The sequence below is a fragment of the Nannospalax galili genome, unplaced genomic scaffold, assembly GCF_000622305.1.
Source record: "Nannospalax galili isolate Female #2095 unplaced genomic scaffold, S.galili_v1.0 scaffold1005, whole genome shotgun sequence".
Classification (NCBI taxonomy): Eukaryota; Metazoa; Chordata; class Mammalia; order Rodentia; family Spalacidae; genus Nannospalax; species Nannospalax galili.
Genome location: NW_008353008.1, coordinates 758085 through 776259, shown reverse-complemented (window position 1 = coordinate 776259; position 18175 = coordinate 758085). Strand labels below are relative to the sequence as shown.

The window sequence follows — 18175 nt, the reverse complement described above, 5'->3', positions numbered from 1 at the left end:
TTGAGTCCATATAAAAAGTTATTTAGACAATTATTTTTCATTGATGATTTTGTTCTTAATCAGAAAGTGCTGTTCAGATGTAAGACTTCAAATCTTTGTCTCCATTACTGTAGCGCCCACCTGTCGCTAAGGGAGACAACCAGCTATTGTTCTAAAATGATGGATAAATTGTTTTCTCCCCTATCTAGAAGCCTTTGAGAGGGCACTGACACTGATTCTAACCCACTCCAACAGCTATCAAAATACCTGAAAGCAAATCTTGAATCCATCACTCTGGAGTTCAGCCTTGGAAGACAAAAGAAAAATGAGGAGGAACCCAATAGAGGGATGCTTTTGGAAGCCCTTGTCAAGAAACTCCAATGGACTCTCATAGGAACATTTGAAAACTGCCCTGTTCTGATTTTTTTCTAGTTCCCTGTCTCAAACTTGTAATGCTAACTACTCTTGCCTTTACTTCTCCTTCAAATCTCCTATTCATGATTCAAGAACTTTCTTTTCCCCTTAGAGACAAGAGTTATGCAATTTGGGAGTCTTTTAGATAGACCCACTGAAGGGGTACTCCAACTGCCTCACCCCGCGTCCCTGTTCAGCATGGAAGAAGCCAGGGTTGTCTGTGCCTGATTCCCTATTGGCAATTTGGGTAGCCTCTTCAGAGGATGGTGTGATAAGAATAGGAGGTAGGAATTCGCTAGGCAGTTAGGGTGAAAACACCCCAAAGAAAAGAAGCCAGTTTCTTGGCTAAAACTCACAATGTCCTTGGGATTCTTTGCAAACTACTCCATTCCAAAAGCCAAAACTGTCGAAAATATTTGGGAGCGTTTATCTAATCCTTAAAAGATTTTAGGGTTACCTCTTCAGAAGGGGGAATGTTAGAGCATCCAAAAGCCCCATTTAAAAAAAAAAAAGAAGAAAGAGTACATGAAGTTATCAGAAAAAAGTGATGTGGAGATATGGGAGGAGTTGGATAGGAGGGAGTGGGCATGGATTTGATCAAAACACCTTATGTGCATGTATGAATTTCTCAATAAATTATTTAAAAAAAATTGGGCCTAAATGGAGAAAGGGTCATCTTACTTGATTTTTCTCATTTTTCTAATTAGTTGAGATTTTTAATGATCCTGCTTTTAATGATTCAACAAATTAGTTATTGGCCAACAAGCTGCTACCACTTCTGACTCTCCTTAATCCACAATTTCATTTAGATTTTTTGTGTGTGTTTTATTTACTTACTTATTTTTTATGTGTATGCGTGTATTGCCTGCATGTAGGTAAGTGCACCCATGTCATGCAATGCCCGCAGAGGTCAAAAGAGGGGGTCAGATTCCCCTGGAACTGGACTTATGGACAGTTGTTAGCCACCATGTGAGTGCTGGGAATAGAACTTGGGTCCTCTGCAGGAGCAGCCAGTGCTGTCAACTGCTGAGCCAACTCACCAGTCCCTATTTTTTGGTTTTTGAGACAAAGTCTCACTCTGTAGCCCAGACTTGTCTTGACTAAAGATACTCCTCCAGCCTCTACCTTGAACTGCTACAATTATAGCCCACACCTGGCTTCACTTAGCTTTTAGGTAAATGCAGAGGCCAGGCCCTGGAGACAGCTGTATGGTATAGTGTGTCTCTGAAGCAGAGCCTAGGACTAAGGATGTAAGCACAGCTGCTCAATCTGTAACTAGACTGAGCTGTACTAGCCCCCCACACCTACATCTGCCAGATATTAAAGGATGCCTTGCCAGACATTAATGCTTATCCAGTACCTGCTTCATGAAACTAGTATTCCTACCCAGAATGAAACGGTGCTAAATAAGCCTGGCTTGTACACCTGATCTGATGCTCCCTCTGAGAAACCACTGCTTTGTCACAGTGAAGAGCCTGGGATGATGGCAGCAAGAGCCCAACAGCTACACTTTACCTGGCATTTAAGCAATCTGTATGGGGAAAGCTGTAGAGGAAGCAGTACTCATCTCCTGTGCTTGTGAGGCACCAGTAGATGTCAACTACCATCAGCATTTATTGAATCCTTGTTCCTCTGTTCTAGAACTGTCCAACATTAACAAAGCATCTACTTTGAGATCAACAGTTTAATAAATCTAGCTTTGGTCCCCTTTTAAAATTGCAACTTTTAAAAAACTTTTTAAATATGTATTTTGTGTGTGCAAGGGGAAGGTGCATATGTCATAGTACAAGTGTGTAAGTCAGGACAACTTAGAGATGATTCTCTCCTGCCATGTGGGTCCCAGGGATCAAACTCAGGTCTTCAGGCTTGGTGTTAAGTGCCTTTACCCACTGAGCCAGATTGCTAGCCCTTGTTTAATCTTTTTGAGACAGGGTCTCATGTACCCCAGACTGGCCTCAAATTAGCTATGTGGCTAAGGACAACCTTGAACTTCTTACCACTCCTGCCTCCACATCCCAAATGCTGAAATTACAAACATGTACCACCATCTCCAGGAAAAATCACAACTTAAAAAATGATTTATTTTTACTTATGTGAACGTGTAGGTGTGTGTCCATGTGAATGTCTGCCTGGAGCTAGAGTTAAGGGCAGTTATGAAGATGTGGGTTCTGGGAAACACTCGAAGAGCAGCAAGTGCTCTTAACCACGGGTCACTTGCAGCCCAAACTGCCACTTTAAAGACTTCATTTGAAAGTTCTCTTTAGAGAGTAATTACCTCAGGCAAACAGACATTTAAAGGAGCTACAGTCTATTACCCATTCACCCACCTCCATTTCTCTTTTGCCTATATTTCACCTGTTCTTTCCAAGTTGAGTATTATTCTACTTGAGAATCATGACAAAGCAGGTCTATTCTTAACAGTCTCATTAGCTCCCCCAAGAGAAAAACATCAATTAGCCTTAGCTGCAGAGCCAAGACAGGCTCCCACAGGCTCAGTGTCCTCATACCCTCCTGCAGAGCTGTGCCACTGGTTCTACATCTCTACCCATCTCTCTGTAGTCAGATCAGTTCCTGCTTGTCTCCAGATGAGGGTGCTTTGCAATCACAATGTAAGAATCATATGTCAGATGCCGCTGTGGGGTACTTTCATTGCATTATGCCACAGGATTGTCCTAGCCCCAAATTTCTAGAAACTTTACCTTTCTGAAGTTTATGAACAAATTTCACTATTCAACCTAGAACTCAAAGGCCTTTCTCAACCCCAGCTACCAAAAATACATTCCCCCCTCAACGCGAGTCACACCATCTTTTCTTTCAAACCCCATTACATTTAATCCTAGGCAATCCTTCCTACGCTTGCTCTTCCAGAAGAGGCAGTACCAATCTAACATGGTCAGGCCCCTTGGCTGTTCTCAGGTACTTCCTCCTTCTAGTACTGTGCTAGGCTGTGGCAAAGCACAGCCAAAGGCTATGCATGAGTGATACATGTGGGCACTTTGGAAGCCCAGTAGAGGGGGACCAACTCTGTGTGGAAAGAATGGAAGGTGGCTTCTGAGCAGGGTCTTCAGGGAAAGAGTCCATGAGGCAAACAGAAGGGGCTGGCAGGGTAGAGAATGAAAGAGTCCTAACAAGGGGAAATAGGTAAAATTTCTTAAATTACTTTATAAACAATTAAATAAACCATATAAACTAGTATTATCTTTTAATACTTTATATTGTAAATATGTTCCTCCTTAACAAAACTAAAATGAGTGGAATTAAAAAAAATATTTGTTGTTTCTGTGTGTAAGCATTTTGCCTGCATGTATCTAAGTACACCATGTGTGTGCAGTGTTTGCAGAGGCCAGAGAGGGCATCAGAGCCTCTGGAACTGGAGTTATGAATAGTTAGTTGGGAACTGAACCTGGGTCCTCTGGAAGAACAGCAAGTGCTCTTAACTGCTGAGCCATCTCTTTAACCCCATGAGTGGAATTTTTTTTTAACCAGCTATATCTAAATATATATATGTGTATATGTATGTATATATATATATAGTTACCAATCTGGATGTTGGCAATAGACTCAGTTTGACGATCACAAAGTGGACTCACACCCAAATGGTACTTTTTTTCAATATCTCCTATAAATTAAAAAAGAGAACTGTTAAGATGGAACACATTTTCTGGCTAAATCTATAATTAACACCTTCATTGTATCTGTAAATTCCTTGGAAGAACACATAATCCTCATGATAGGATTAAATTTTAAGTTAGTCACATACAATAAGACTTGCCAAATTGATATCCTTCTTTAAATGAACCATGTAAAAATTTTTACTAGGTGTTACTCCAAAGATTAATTCTGTCAGTATTTTTAAACATCTCATGTGCTGTGTGGTTTTTTTTTTTCTCCACACAGGCCAAGGGATGGAATCAGTTTAGAGAACTCTTTCTCTACAATATAATTTCTAGTCTACTCTCTGTAGATCCATGAATACATACAAATAGGATTACACATCTTTAACAGATGCTCAGTGTTACTGGTTATACATACATGGAGTATAAACAGTTTCTAAAAACATAACGCATCTAGCATGAGGCTCTCAGACATGGCTGGATTCTGACTTTATTCACATGGTATTGTGACTTGCCTTGGTGGAAGAATTCCTCTGTTACTTTTTCACTCCACTGCTTACTTAATTCCCAGGTCCGACATGGGTTACAAATATCAGCACATTTCAAAGCCATCTAGCAAACAAAACATTAAAGGTGCATTAAGAAAGAAAAGACCTCAATTGTACCAAATTTAAATCTCCTCCAATAACAAGGAAAAGAACACTGAAGGAAATGCAGGGGGTTCAGATGAAAATAAAAAACAACAGAGAAGAAATACTGTGAAAGGAAACCCACTATTATATTAATTTTATGCTGCTACTGGATTTACCAGTTATTTGTGCAGAATTGCTGATACAATGGTCTAAACTGTAATTACACTGACAATCCCAAGGAATCACCTTGAACAGACTGTCATAACAAAAGGAAACAATCCACTTCTGGCCCATTTTTCAGATGTGAGATTCATCAGAATAAAATGTCACTTGTTGGCATCTTTTCATCAGAAATCTTAAGTACTGAAGGCAGGGCACCTCCCAGAGCAGCAGACGCGCCAGCGCCCCTTCTGGAAGTGAGTGTGCTAAATCCCTCTGATTTACTCACCCTGAAGAAATATGCTACTGTAGTTTGGTAGTTCATTTTTACTCTACCAGTAACAGGATCTACCCTGGAAACAGGATCTTTCCAAGCTTGATTTTACCTGTAGAACCAAATGCCTATGTCTGCCATCCTCTAGGCGTAGGTCACCTCTATCCAAATGGGACCTAAACAATGACAGGTACTCATTCTGGCGACTGATGTCTGTGGCTAGTATCAAAGCACCTATCTGCGTCTCCATTTGTTGCCTGGAATTAGAGAAATATAAAGAAGAATGTAAGACTTCCGATTTATATTCCTTAAGCTTAATATCAGAAAGCTATTCTAAGCTATCCTAAGATATTCTAACTGCCAATCATCTTAAAATTTATTTTTGAAAGAAGTATTTTAAGGAATGCACTTAAAATTATTAAAATAATAGAAAGTAAAATGAAGAGTTTGTAGAAAATACCAATGTGCAAAGATTCCAAAGGAGTGCTTTTATCAGTCAAAGTGGAATTATTTCCTTAGAGTGGGGGAAAAAAAAATCAGTGCAACATTAGTATGTTGAGAAAATTCTTTGAAATGTTCTTAATTGCTAGAAAATTCCTGTGTGGACGGTAAACAACTTTGGATTCTTTCTTGGTGCCTGAGATCTGAATGCAGATTAGAAAATAGTAGCCCAGTCAATGTCACTGAGACATTTTGAGAAAAACAGCTGATGAAATCCTGTCAGAATTCCAGTAAACAGTTGAGATGCCACTACATTTTTAGGGTTAAACTCAAGAGTCAATCATCTGTATAAGAATATCCAAATTTTCTGGAGGGGAAAATGTAACATGCTATATATAACTAGCAAATACAGGACACCCTTTTAAAAAGTGTCTTACATCAGATAAGAGAAATACACTTTAAAAAAAATCCCTGTATTTTAATAGGCCATAGCAAGCTTATCTTTATATTTTCTTTATATATCATTATATATCAATATATAAAGATTTATCTTTATATATTATCAGTAAGGAGCTTCAAATAGGATCAGTGAGGTGGCTGAGTGGGTGAAAGTGCTTGCCTCGCAAGCCTGACCACCTGAGTCATCCCCAGGAGCCACAATGGAAGGAGAGCTGCCTCCTGCAAGAGTCCTCTGACCTCCATACATGTGCTGTAGCATGTGTGCACCTGCACTCACACACACACAAACACACACAAAATAATAAACAAAATTTAAAACTAGATTAAAACATAGTGCTGAAATATTTGAAACAATTTCTAAGTAAAGAAAAGCATAAAATAATGCTAATATGTAGTTTCAGATTTTATTTTCATTAAATCTAAGAATGCAACAATTAATCACATACAAAACAAGGGAATGAAGCAAACATGTAAATGTCTTAATATGATGTATAATTTTTATATTTGTACTACTACAGTAAGGAGTGATTTTACTTACCAAAAGCATTGTTGTAACCCAAAGGTAATCATGAATAAAGATTAAAAATAGTAATAATAAACCGCTGCTCTTTTCTTACAGTCACTCAAAACACTGTTTCTAATAAAGAAAAAGTTGTGAAAAGGAAAAAGAAAGAAGAACGAGTGTACACTTTTAATACTGGTGCACATTTCACGCACCGCCGTTTTTCTGCACCCACCATCCACATCCATTTATGTGGTTTTCAGAGTGCATCTTTTCTTGGTGTAGCATCAGCCAGGTGCTTGTCCTGGACCACACTGTGGCAGGGGTCAGACATGTTCCTTCACCATCATACTGGGCTTATTTACAATAATGTTTTTTATTAGGCCACCAAAATGGTATGCTCAACATTAAATTATTTTTAAAGGTATTTCTATTGTTCTTTTTATTCATTATTTCATGTAGTGTTTACTTTCTATGCCATTTATCTTTCAGGTACAGATATGAAGCATCTATCTGCTAAGTATGAAGTGGAAATGTGCAATACCTGTTTATATAAGTAAGTGGTAACACAATGACTGAACATGTGGATGTGGAGTGAATTTTATATACTCAAATTCATGGAATGTCTCATAAAATGAATATTCAAAAAATACAATTGACTCAACTACACAATTGGTTTAAAATTTTGATATAAAATTTAAAAAGATAACCATACATTCAATTTAACACAAACTGAAAACTGTAACACTTGGATGCAATAACATAACTTTTGAACCTTTATAAATTACCTTAAATACCAACTTAATTTCCATAGATGATACATTTGTCTTAATCCAGCCTACCTGCTTTCCAATGGCAAATGTGAGAATAAACCAGATTCTCTCAACAAGCCCACTGCTGATCTCCAGTGGTGATTTTCCAGTACTGAGGTATTCTACAAGAAGGATGTTTACTGGTTATTTAGTAGGATGCCACTTTCTAAACATAAAAATCATTCATTTATCAGCAATACTAACTTGGTTAAAAATTTTTAAAAGATTTATTTATATTTTTATGTTTATGACTGTTCTGTTTGGATTTATGTTAAGCACACCATGTACGTGCAGTAGCCGAGGAGGCCAGAAGAGAGTATCAGATCCCCTGGAACTGGAGTTACAGATGGTAGTCAGCCTCCAAAGGGTGCTGGGAACTCAACCTGGGTACTCTTAGAACAGAAAGTACTCTTAACCACTAAGCCATTTCTCCAGCCCAAAACTTGGTTAAAGTTTTAACTTTCATTGAGAATTTATTTCCACTACTTTCAGTGCCTTAAAACAAACTGTCTAGAATAGAAAACTATTGAATTATTAAGTTTTAATTTATTTGTGTGCATGTGTGTACAATTACCTTGTGAGTGACTGAGTCCAATAGTGTGTGGAGGTGTGCATGTGCATGTGTATGTGCATGCACGGGGTGGCCAGAGGTCCACCTTGGGGGTTGTTCCTCAGGAGTCAAGAACCTTGTTTTTTGAGACAGGGTCTCTCACTGGCCTGGGCCTCGCTGATTAGGGTAGGCTGGCTCATCAGTGAGTCAGGGGGATTCTCTTTGTCCCTCTCTCTCCTCACTGCTGGGATTGTAAGCCCACACTGAGAAATATTAAATTCCGATGATGAAATTATACTAACCTTGTATAAAGTTGCCAAGTAATGGTTGGTTTTAATAAGGAAAGGTTGATTAACACCTGGGTGATCCAGATCATGAGTGGCAGCTGCAATTAAGCTCAATAATATATCCCAAGGAGTTACAGAGTTGGCAAGCTGAAGTGTGACAAAAGAATAATTGATCACAAACATATCTGATAGTCTACAACCACCAGCATAGTTTTCAACCAGGAGCCAATGGGAGTGTTGTCTCCTCCCCTTCCTGTCAGTTGTTTAGATGGACTGCTCATTAATGCCATTAAGAGCCGGCCAGGTCCTGGCTCATGGGGACAGTGGGGTGGACATGCTATGACACTATCCCTGTTGATGGGGTTTACAGAGGTCATCCTGATACTGCTTTATTTTTATCATACGAAACTAAAATGACAGTGAAAGCATAAATCATTTATTTTAAAAAAAGCAATGCCTCCAAACGGACAAATATAGACTCATTTACCTTTGTTACTCTAGCCATTACTCAAGAGAAGACCTGGAATTTTGAAGTTGATTATTAGTAAACTGGCTACTGGATCTCAATAACTTACTCTAAAACACAAGGTTACTCTGTATTTCTAGTGTTTAAGCACTATTTACTAGTCAAGATAATCAGATGTAGATTGATACAAAGGAACCTCTTCTGTGACACACAAATGAATGAGCATGGGAGTCTAAACATAATGGAAATGTAACTCATGAATGGGCATGGGAGCATAAATCTGATGGCCATGTCATTTACTAGGCAACATGACAAAGGATTACATTCTTATGGTAACTAGAAGAGTGGAGGTGGTAGAGGAATAGACAAGTACCTTCCTGGAATAAACAGTAACCTAGAATTACATTTATTGCAAATTTACTAATACAGCTACACATGACTACATAATCTCAGGTAAAAAATGAAACATACAAAGAAGCAACTAAATTTTTAACAGTTCTGTGGGAGGGTTGGTGAAATGGCTCACTGGGTAAGAGCACGTGTTGCACAAGCCTGATGACCTGAATTCAATCCCCAAACCCCCCATGGAAAGAACCAACTCCTGAAAGCTATCCTCTGACCTCTACCTGTATACAGTGACGTGTACACCCCCCCAAAAATAGTAATAATAAAATGTATAGAAACAAATCACATACTCAAAGTAGAAAAAAGTGATTAAAAATGTAACATTTCTGTTTACAGAAAGAACTCTGTATTATAACAAACACAAGCAATTCAATGATATTAATTTATTTATTTTAGTGTGTGTACAATGTGTGTATGTATGTGTATGCTCATTCATATGTGTGAATGTGGGTGTCCCAGAGCATGCTGTGGAGGTCTGAGGTGCTGGTCCTCACCCCTCCACCTTATTTAAGACAGGGTCTCTGTTGTTTTCTTCACCCCGATATATGCCAGGATGGCTGCTCCAAGAGCCCCTAGGTATTGTCCTGTGTTTGCCTCCCACCATCCTGCAGGAGCACTGGGATTACAGAAACTGGTTTTTGTGCCCAGCTTTTACATGGCTTCTGGGGATTCAAACTCAGGTCCTCATGCTTGCCTGACAAGCACTTTTATCCACTGAGTTTTCTCCTCAGCCCTTACCACAACTTTTTAGAGTGTACGTGTGCACTTATGTATGCATGCAGCTTTAGAACTTTCTATTCCCTTGCCTCAGCCTCCGAAGTACTTACAGGCATGAAGCACCACATCACACTTTTACAAAGGCAAATGTTATTTCTAACTGGTTCTATTACACCTGGTAATATCTGACAATGAGAGTCCTGTGAATAAGAAACTGCAAATCTTTTAATGTATATGAAGGTCAAGTTTCACTTGTATCTATCTGAAAAGCTACCTTCAGGATCTTTCTCAATAAAAAGAAAAGTATTGAGGGGCAAGTTTCCTTTGTTCAATGAAATCTTGCTGTTTGTTGGCAGCATGCTGATTTCCCATTGCAATGGTTATTACAAAGGCCTTTGTCCTTTTATTAAAGACTGCCAATTTCCTGTCCTGGTAGGTTAATATTCTTGTGTTTTCTACCCTAGGCTGCATAATGAACCACAACTCAAAATTTCTATCTCACAGACACTTGTGCCATTAGCAACCAAAATGTTACCTGGCATATACTCAACACACCAATAAATGCACACCTGTGAGAAAAGCAAGGAGGCAAGCGCCTCAGTCTCGCCTCAAACTCCTAGAAATCCTCATGCCTCAGCTTCTTAAGTGCTGGGACTTACAGGTGTGAGCTACCAAGCCTGACATGAAGTCAGGCTCTTATATGATCTGCTCAGGACAAGAACACTGTTTAAAGGCTCTGTGTTCTAGTGGTTTTGCATATCTCCAGAACATGTGTAATATCAGGTCTACTTAGGTATAGATATTAATTCTGTAAAGTGCCATATAGGCCCAGGTTCTGCATCTATATATCCAACAGTCTCATGTCTTAAATACTGAAAACAAAACCGCACCTCGACTGAATAGAGCTCCCACAAGGAACTCGATGCAAATGCCCAAGTCCTCACACAGAGCTCCAAGTTTTGAGAAACCTGGGCCTTGCTCAGGCTTCAATAGCAACCACTCCATTCTCTTTGGCTGCCGCATTTACAGCCAAGCTTGATTTTACCTTATGAAAGAAGCTTCCGATTTTGAGTCAAGCCACTAACTTAAGAAAACACATCCAAAGAAAATTTCTTTTGCTTTTCACCTAAAGTCAATGTCAACTGCTTACCTTAGGTTCCTTTAAGTAACAGTGCATGGCCTGAGTAACATCTGCAGCATGAACTGCATTGTGGTAAGGATTCTGACTGTGGTAATCTTCTTGAATCATAACTGCATTAAAGAAAAGAAGACCCAATTTTACTATGCATAAGTGACACACACACATACTAAAATGTGGTAATTCCGAGTAATTCAGTTATATTTTCCGTGTAGCTATCAGCCCCAACTGTTTAGATTCAGGAGATTCACGTTGCAATTCAGTCACCAGGTATTTTACCATCACTATACAAATATCACAGAGCTTGTACAAACCAAGATAGTTACAATGTCACAGGGGATATAATCATATACGATGGGACCACCATCATGCATGTATGTAGTGTGCCACTAACAAAAATGTTGCTATGTGATGTATAAATATGTGTTTTAAGCTACTGATTTTGAAGTTTGTAATAACTGACTGGTAGTCTAACAAAAAATTAAACAAGTTTTTGTGTAAATCTTGTTACTGTTAAATGGGTCAGAATCACTTACCTAAAAATCGACGAAGTTTCATCATATCTAAATGGAAGTACTCAATTAACCCATGAAGACTAAATAAATGAAAGGTTAAGTTTACTAGACTATTTCCTAAAAAGAAAGGAGACACTATATTAGTAAGAAGTACAAGGTAACATGATTATACTGTGCTTTCAAATATGGATTTTGAATATAAACTTGAAAATACAGTATTAATTCCTACTTTTGGTGTACCTAAAGTTTGCATCTTCTTATTTTGCTAGTAATGAACTTTAAAATTTAACATTTTGTTCCATTCTAAGAAAAAAGTTTTAGTTTTCCACAAAGAACTGAAAGGTAAATGTTTAAGTCTCCCAGATTAATTTTTTTAAAACGCACCAAAATAATACTCAGTAGGAAATAGGAAATTGGACCTCAGAGAATAAGCCAATTCAACTTTCCAAAGTGCCTCTCCCAATACTCCCCTGCATTCACGGAAATGGGTGGACCCACAGCAAACAACTTTGGCTGCAACCTTGCTAGGTGGAGGCTGTATTTACTCTCATTGGAACAGGACTAGGGGAAACATTAATGCCTCAAAAACCCCAGGATCAAAACTCAGAGCTCAGTCTCTTGCCTTTTCCAGACTTGAGCAGATGATCTGAAGCTGCTGAGGGACAGGCACAGCACAGAACTAGGCAAAACCTACCACTGTGAAGCTAAGCCCAGCACCGCCACTGTCACTGCTTTGCTAGTCAAAGGGTTCTTTCCTTTAAAAAATGCGTATTTCTAAGACTTATCCATTCTTAAACTTTTAACATGCTTACTTCCCATCATTTCCCTCATTTCCCACAGCCGCACGCTTCACAGAAAAACTACAACCTTTAGTTCTTCTTTCTTTAAAGGCCAAATCTCCTTGCTCCATCTGATACATTTGCCCTCATGAAGCTCAATCCACCTGCCTGCCCATCTCTCTTTCCTGTAATGTTCCAATAAGCATCAACATTCACACATGCTCTATATCCCCCATCTTTCAAACAAGAGAGTCACAGCCTCTTGGACCCCTTCCGGTTTCACACTCTCCATCCCACACAGCCATCAGGGCTGTCTTCATCCCTGCCATCCACACCCTTATCACTGACAACTGGATCCCCAACAACAGAGGAGTCACCATTTTTACTAAGCTTACTTTTCTCTTCCATGATACAACTCTCCAGATTGTACATCTTCTATTATTTCTCAGGATTCTGTGGACACTGTCTATACAACACACATGCTATATTATTTTAATAGCTAAATTGACTTTTAAAGTAGTTTGATCTCATCAACTGCTGACACTCACCACAGTAACATATATGTGATGCTAGTATTTTCTGAAAAAGTCCATGATTTTAGAAAAATTGGGGGGATTTATTTTTTATAAATATGAATGGTTTTCCTGCATGTATATATGTGCACCATGTGTGCAGTGCCCATGGAGGTGAGAAGAGGGCATCAGATCCTCTGGAACTAGAGTTACAGACACTTGTTAGCCACAACATGGGTGCTGGGAACCAAACTCAGGTCTTTGGAAGAGCAGTCAGTGCTCTTAAACTTTGAACCATTTTTCTAGGTCCAACTCTATGATTCTTGGTAAAATAAATAAAAGAAATAACTAATTTTAAACTAAAAATTTATGGCAATAATATTTAAGATACCAAAGCATTAATTAACAAAGTTCATGATCCAAAATTGTTTAAACCACTGTCAACAGAAGCCTGTAGCTGAGAACGTAAATCAGACAGCCTTAGAGTGCCTGATCTGGCCTCTGTGTGGTGGTGAGCTTCCCCAAATCACACTGTACCAACACCCTAATAGGAATTCCGTGAGGCCCCTCCCACTTCCCCAGGGGTAGACCTCTCTACAGTAAGGTAAGGGCTGAGGCCTTAATAGACCACCTGGGAGTGCTAAAATCAGGCCCCCCTTTAGTGAACTTCCCAAATTGTGCTGTGAGCACCCGCTAGTAGGGATCCAAATGTTAGAAGGAAGTCTGAGTGCACCTGACTGGAGCCTGGCTTGGGCCTCTGTGGGAGCTCCTGAGTAGCTGATCTGAAGCCATCAATTCCCTCCAAAATAAAATCTGAGAGAACATGAAACCTAGACCAACAAGTTTTAGACACCCATTAAGAAAACAACCAAGGCAAACACCAATAATATAAATAGAAGCAAACTTAAAAAGGCCTAAGTTTCATATCAGAATCACAAACAACAAAAGAGAAAGTAAATCAAGTAGACTAATGAGCATGAGCACATTAAAAAGGATGTGGTAGGCCATGAAAAGGCATTTTCTTAAAGTTAAAAATTATTATTCATTATTATTGTGTGTAGATGCATGTGTCCTCCTTTGCCTGTGCATGTGACATGATGTGTATGTATGGGCGGGCATGCCACAGGGTGTATGTGAAAGTCCAAGGAGAACACTGTGTAGTCATTTCTCTTCCACCTTACATGGGTTATGGGGGTTGAATTCAGGTTGTCAGGCTTGTGTGGAAAGTACTTTTACCTGCTGAACCATCTCACTAGCCCATAAATACATGCGCGGGCATGCATGATTCCAAATTTCCTGTCTTCTACTATGTGGGTCCAGGGATTAAACTCACGTTAATGTTAGACTTGACAGTGAAGCCCTCTTGTCAGTCCTGAGACTCTTTTTAAAAGACTATGTGGCATATCATCTCCATATGGAAAATGCAAATATTCTTAGGAAATTTTTTTAATCATTATTTTTTTTAAATTTTGAATACATGATTAGAAGCATTTCATTACAGCTTTAACATATTCAGTAACACACTCCAGGGCAAGACTACATTTCTTTCACAAGTGGCTGTAAGTTTCAAGGTTCAGTTAAATTAATACAGCTATACAATACTGAACTCAGTATAAGCCCTGTAAGACAGAAAATTGAATGAGCTTTTAACCTTTAAAAAAGATCTCCATTTCATTTTAGAATATATTGTTCCTTGCAGAAAGACTCATTGTTTTTGCTATGAACACTGAGATGTTGGCGCATGCATCTCTAATCTGTATGTATCTGATTATTACTAGTCATAATCGGTTGCACTTGGATCCTTGGCACCTGTGTATGTCTGTAAAGTCATTGGGTAGATTTCAATGGTAATGTTTATCACCTCTACTAATCAGCATGACGTAAATTTCCATGCTTCCTCCTCAAATATAATACATTAAAAAAATTTGTTGATATATGTGTGTGTATGTGTGTGTGTGTGTATCACACAGAACATCCCAAACCATCTTCAACTATACACTCATTTCCCAGATGGCACCTTCCCATACCCTCCCTCCCCCAACTAGAGCCCTTATACTCTGATATCCCTGCTGTCTGCTGTGTTGTCGGCACCACCAGCCATTCCCCACTACTTGTCCATCTGGTGAATCTAGTCAGCCTACCTAGATTATTAGGAAGGTCATCTGTTCCTCATCTAGCAGCAATCAGTAATCAATATTCCGTTAGATAAGATTAGGGTCTATTGTTCATTTTCCCAGTTTTATGCTGGGTTGCTATCTGGGAATCCCTTTGGCTACCCTGGCCAACAACTCAGAAGAAGGTATCTCCTATCTGGCATTGTTGCTTGGTTATGTAGGCTTTAGCTATACATATGGACTCATAAAAAATTATATTGGCACCTTTAAACGTTGGTTACACTTTCCTTTTGGGTGTTTAAGGCGATAAAGTTGGCCCAGATAAACCAATTTATTTTTATTCTTAAGGTCATTTGAGGATCTGTTCCTCAGGGGTCACATGGGTTTGGGAGGAGCCCCTGGCTCCTTTTTTTACCAGTTCCACCTATGTGAAGATAAGTCAAAGGTCCTACTTGACCATGGTTGGCTTTGCTTAGAAGCTTGGAGGAAATGATTCCTCTGTGTTGACCTTCCTCTTTGTAGACTAGACACTGGTTCAAGTCCATCTGGTGGGGTCTCCTCGGCCTCCACGATCAAGAGGACAGGTGACCCACCAAAATTACAGGACATTCTGAGAGATACTCATAGTCCCCTGGAACTAGTCGACCTAGGAGGGCAAGGAGCAAAAACTGTCCTTTATGTCCCTCTGACCAAATTAGTACAGGCCTCAAAGTATGTTGGCTAAACATCAAAGAAGGTTAGTTCCACCAGTTTGGTACTTTTAATTACTGTGTGTCATAGATATAAATCTTGGGCAAAGACAAATTGTTCTCAGATAAACCTTGCCTAGACATGTATTTCTTGATCTGCTATGTATAATTTGTCAGTAGGATGTTGGAGTAATATGGTTCCCTCTGTTTTTTAAAACTAGCTAGGCATTATTTATCTCTCACATTGTCTCACACCTCCATCATGGTTTTCCCACTTAAGATGCCCACATGTCCCCCCTTTATCCCTTAATAATAACGTTCTCCTATGGTCCTACCTTGAGCTCCTTCTTTCCCTTTATCCCCTAGGCTCTTGTATACCCTTCCCTCGCCTCTCCCTTAAACTAACCCAATTTTTATCCATACCTCCCTTATTAAGGCTTGTTTCCTACTGTTCTTCTCTTTCAGGTTCTTTCTTTTCCTTTACCTCCTTGTTTCCTTTCCATTATCCTGGTTCCTGTAGTTATGTCTGGATACATACTCACTTATCAGGGTTTGGGTCTAGGACCACATATGAGGGAGAACACACGTTGATTTGTTTTCTGTGGCTGTTACTTAGTATAACAGTTTCTAGTTCCATCCATTTAGCTGCAAATTTCATGATTTCATCTTTCTTTACTGCTGAGTAAAACTCCATAGTATAAATGGACCACATTTTCATTATCCACTGTCAATTGAGGGACACTTAGGTTGCTTCCATCTCTTAGCTATTGTGAAAAGAGCAGCAACAAACATGGATGTACAAGTGTCTCTGCAATAGGATGAGTTCCTGGGTATATGCCAAGGAGTAGTATAACTGGGTCAAATGGTAGGTTCATTTGTAGTTTTTTAAGAGTTCTCCACACTGCTTTCCATAGGGGCTGAACCAGTTTGCAGCCCCACAAGCAGTGGATGAGTGTTCCCCTTTCCCCACATCCTCTTCAACATTTGGTATCATTTGTTCTCTTGATCTTAGGCAGTCTGGGGTAAGATGAAATCTTAAAAGTGGTTTTAATTTGCATTTCCCTAATTATTAGTGATGGTGAACATCTTTTAAGGTGTTTCATACCCATCTTCACCACTTCTTTTGAGAACTCTGTTCTGCTCCTTAGCCCATCTTTTAATTGGGTTACTTCTTGTCTTGATTCTCTGTTGAGGTTATTATATATTCTGGATATTAAACCTCTGTCTGATGTGTTGCTGGTGAACATTTTCTCCCATTCTTTGGGTTTTCTGTTCCCTTCCCTGGTGGCCTCCTTTGATGTACAGAAGCTTTTTAATGAGGTCCCATTTGTTAATTCTTGTCTTTGTTTCCTAAACAATTGTCCACTTTACAAAATCCTTTCCTACACCTGTATCTTGTAGGTTTTTCCCAATGGTTTCTTCTAACAGTTTCAGAGTCTCAGGCTTTACATTGAGGTCTTTGATCCATTTGGAATTGATTTTTGTGGAGGGTGAAAGATAGTGGTTTAGTTTCATTCTTCTACACGTGGAGGTCCAGTTTTGCCAGCACCATTTGCTGAACATGCTGTCTTTCCTCCAGTGAATATTTTTGGCCCCTTTGTCAAATATCAGGTGGTTGAAATTGCATTTGCTCATATTTGGGTCTTCAATTTTGTTCCATTGATCTCTGGGTCTATTTTTGTGCTAGTACCATGTTGTTTTTATGACTATAGCTCTGCAATACAGCTTAAAATCTGGTATAGTAATCCCCCGGCATTGCTCTTAGTGCTCATGGATGCTTTCGTTATCCGAGGTCTTTTGTGCTTCCACATGAATCTTAGGATGTATTTTCCAAGTCTGTGAAAAATGTCATGGGGATTTTGATTGGGATTGCACTGAATCTATAAATGATTTTTGGTAGGATGGTCATTTTCATAATTCTTACAATTCATGGGCATGGGAGGTCCTTCCATCTTCTGATGTCTTCCTTAATCTCTTTCTTTAAAGATTTAAAATTTTCATTGTGGAGCTCTTTAATATCTTTGGTCAGGTTTATTCCCAGATATTTTATTATTTTTTTTGGCAACTATTGTGAAGGGGAGTGTTTCCATGTGTTCTTTCTCTGATTGCTTGTTATTGGTATATAGAAACGCTACAGACTTTTGTACATTAATTTTGTAATCTGCCACTTTACTGAATGTGTTAATAATTTCTAGGAGTTTTCTGCTGGAATTTTGGCATCTCTTAGATATATCATAACATCTGCAAAAAGGGATAATTTGGTCTCTTCCAATTATTGCTCCTTTAATTTCTTGCTATTGTCTTATTGCTCTTGCAAGAATTTCAGTCATTATGTTAAAGAGAAGTGGAGATAGTGGACAGCCTTGTCTGGTTCCTGATTTCAATGGGAGTGCTTCCAGTTTTTCTCCATTTAGAATGATGTTGGCTATGGGTTTGTTATATATGGCTTTAATTATGTTGAGGTATGTTCCCTCCAGTCCAATTCTCTCTAGGACTTTAAACATAAAAGCATGTTGAATTTTGTCAAAGGCCTTCTCTGCATCTATTGAGATGACCATGTGGTTCTTGTCATTAAGCCCATTTATGTGATTTATGACGTTTATTGAATTACATATATTGAACCATCCCTGCATCTCTGGAATAAAGCCATCTTGATCATGGTGGATGATCCTTTTGATGTGTGTCTGTATGCGGTTTGCAAGTATTTTGTTGAGAAT

At 38.9% G+C, this 18175-nt stretch overlaps 1 protein-coding gene across 1 annotated transcript in view; it reads right to left on the bottom strand.

Annotated features, from left to right (window-relative positions):
- Window positions 1–18175, bottom strand: part of Pde7a (phosphodiesterase 7A) — a 133060-nt gene that overhangs the window by 3703 nt on the left and 111182 nt on the right. The window contains exons 6-12 of the mRNA XM_008850261.1: window positions 11386–11481; window positions 10862–10962; window positions 8139–8270; window positions 7317–7408; window positions 5185–5329; window positions 4523–4619; window positions 3932–4012 (exon numbers count right to left, since the gene is read on the bottom strand). Of these exons, the coding sequence (XP_008848483.1) occupies window positions 3932–4012; window positions 4523–4619; window positions 5185–5329; window positions 7317–7408; window positions 8139–8270; window positions 10862–10962; window positions 11386–11481 (744 nt within the window). The remainder of the gene's footprint in view (window positions 1–3931; window positions 4013–4522; window positions 4620–5184; window positions 5330–7316; window positions 7409–8138; window positions 8271–10861; window positions 10963–11385; window positions 11482–18175) is intronic.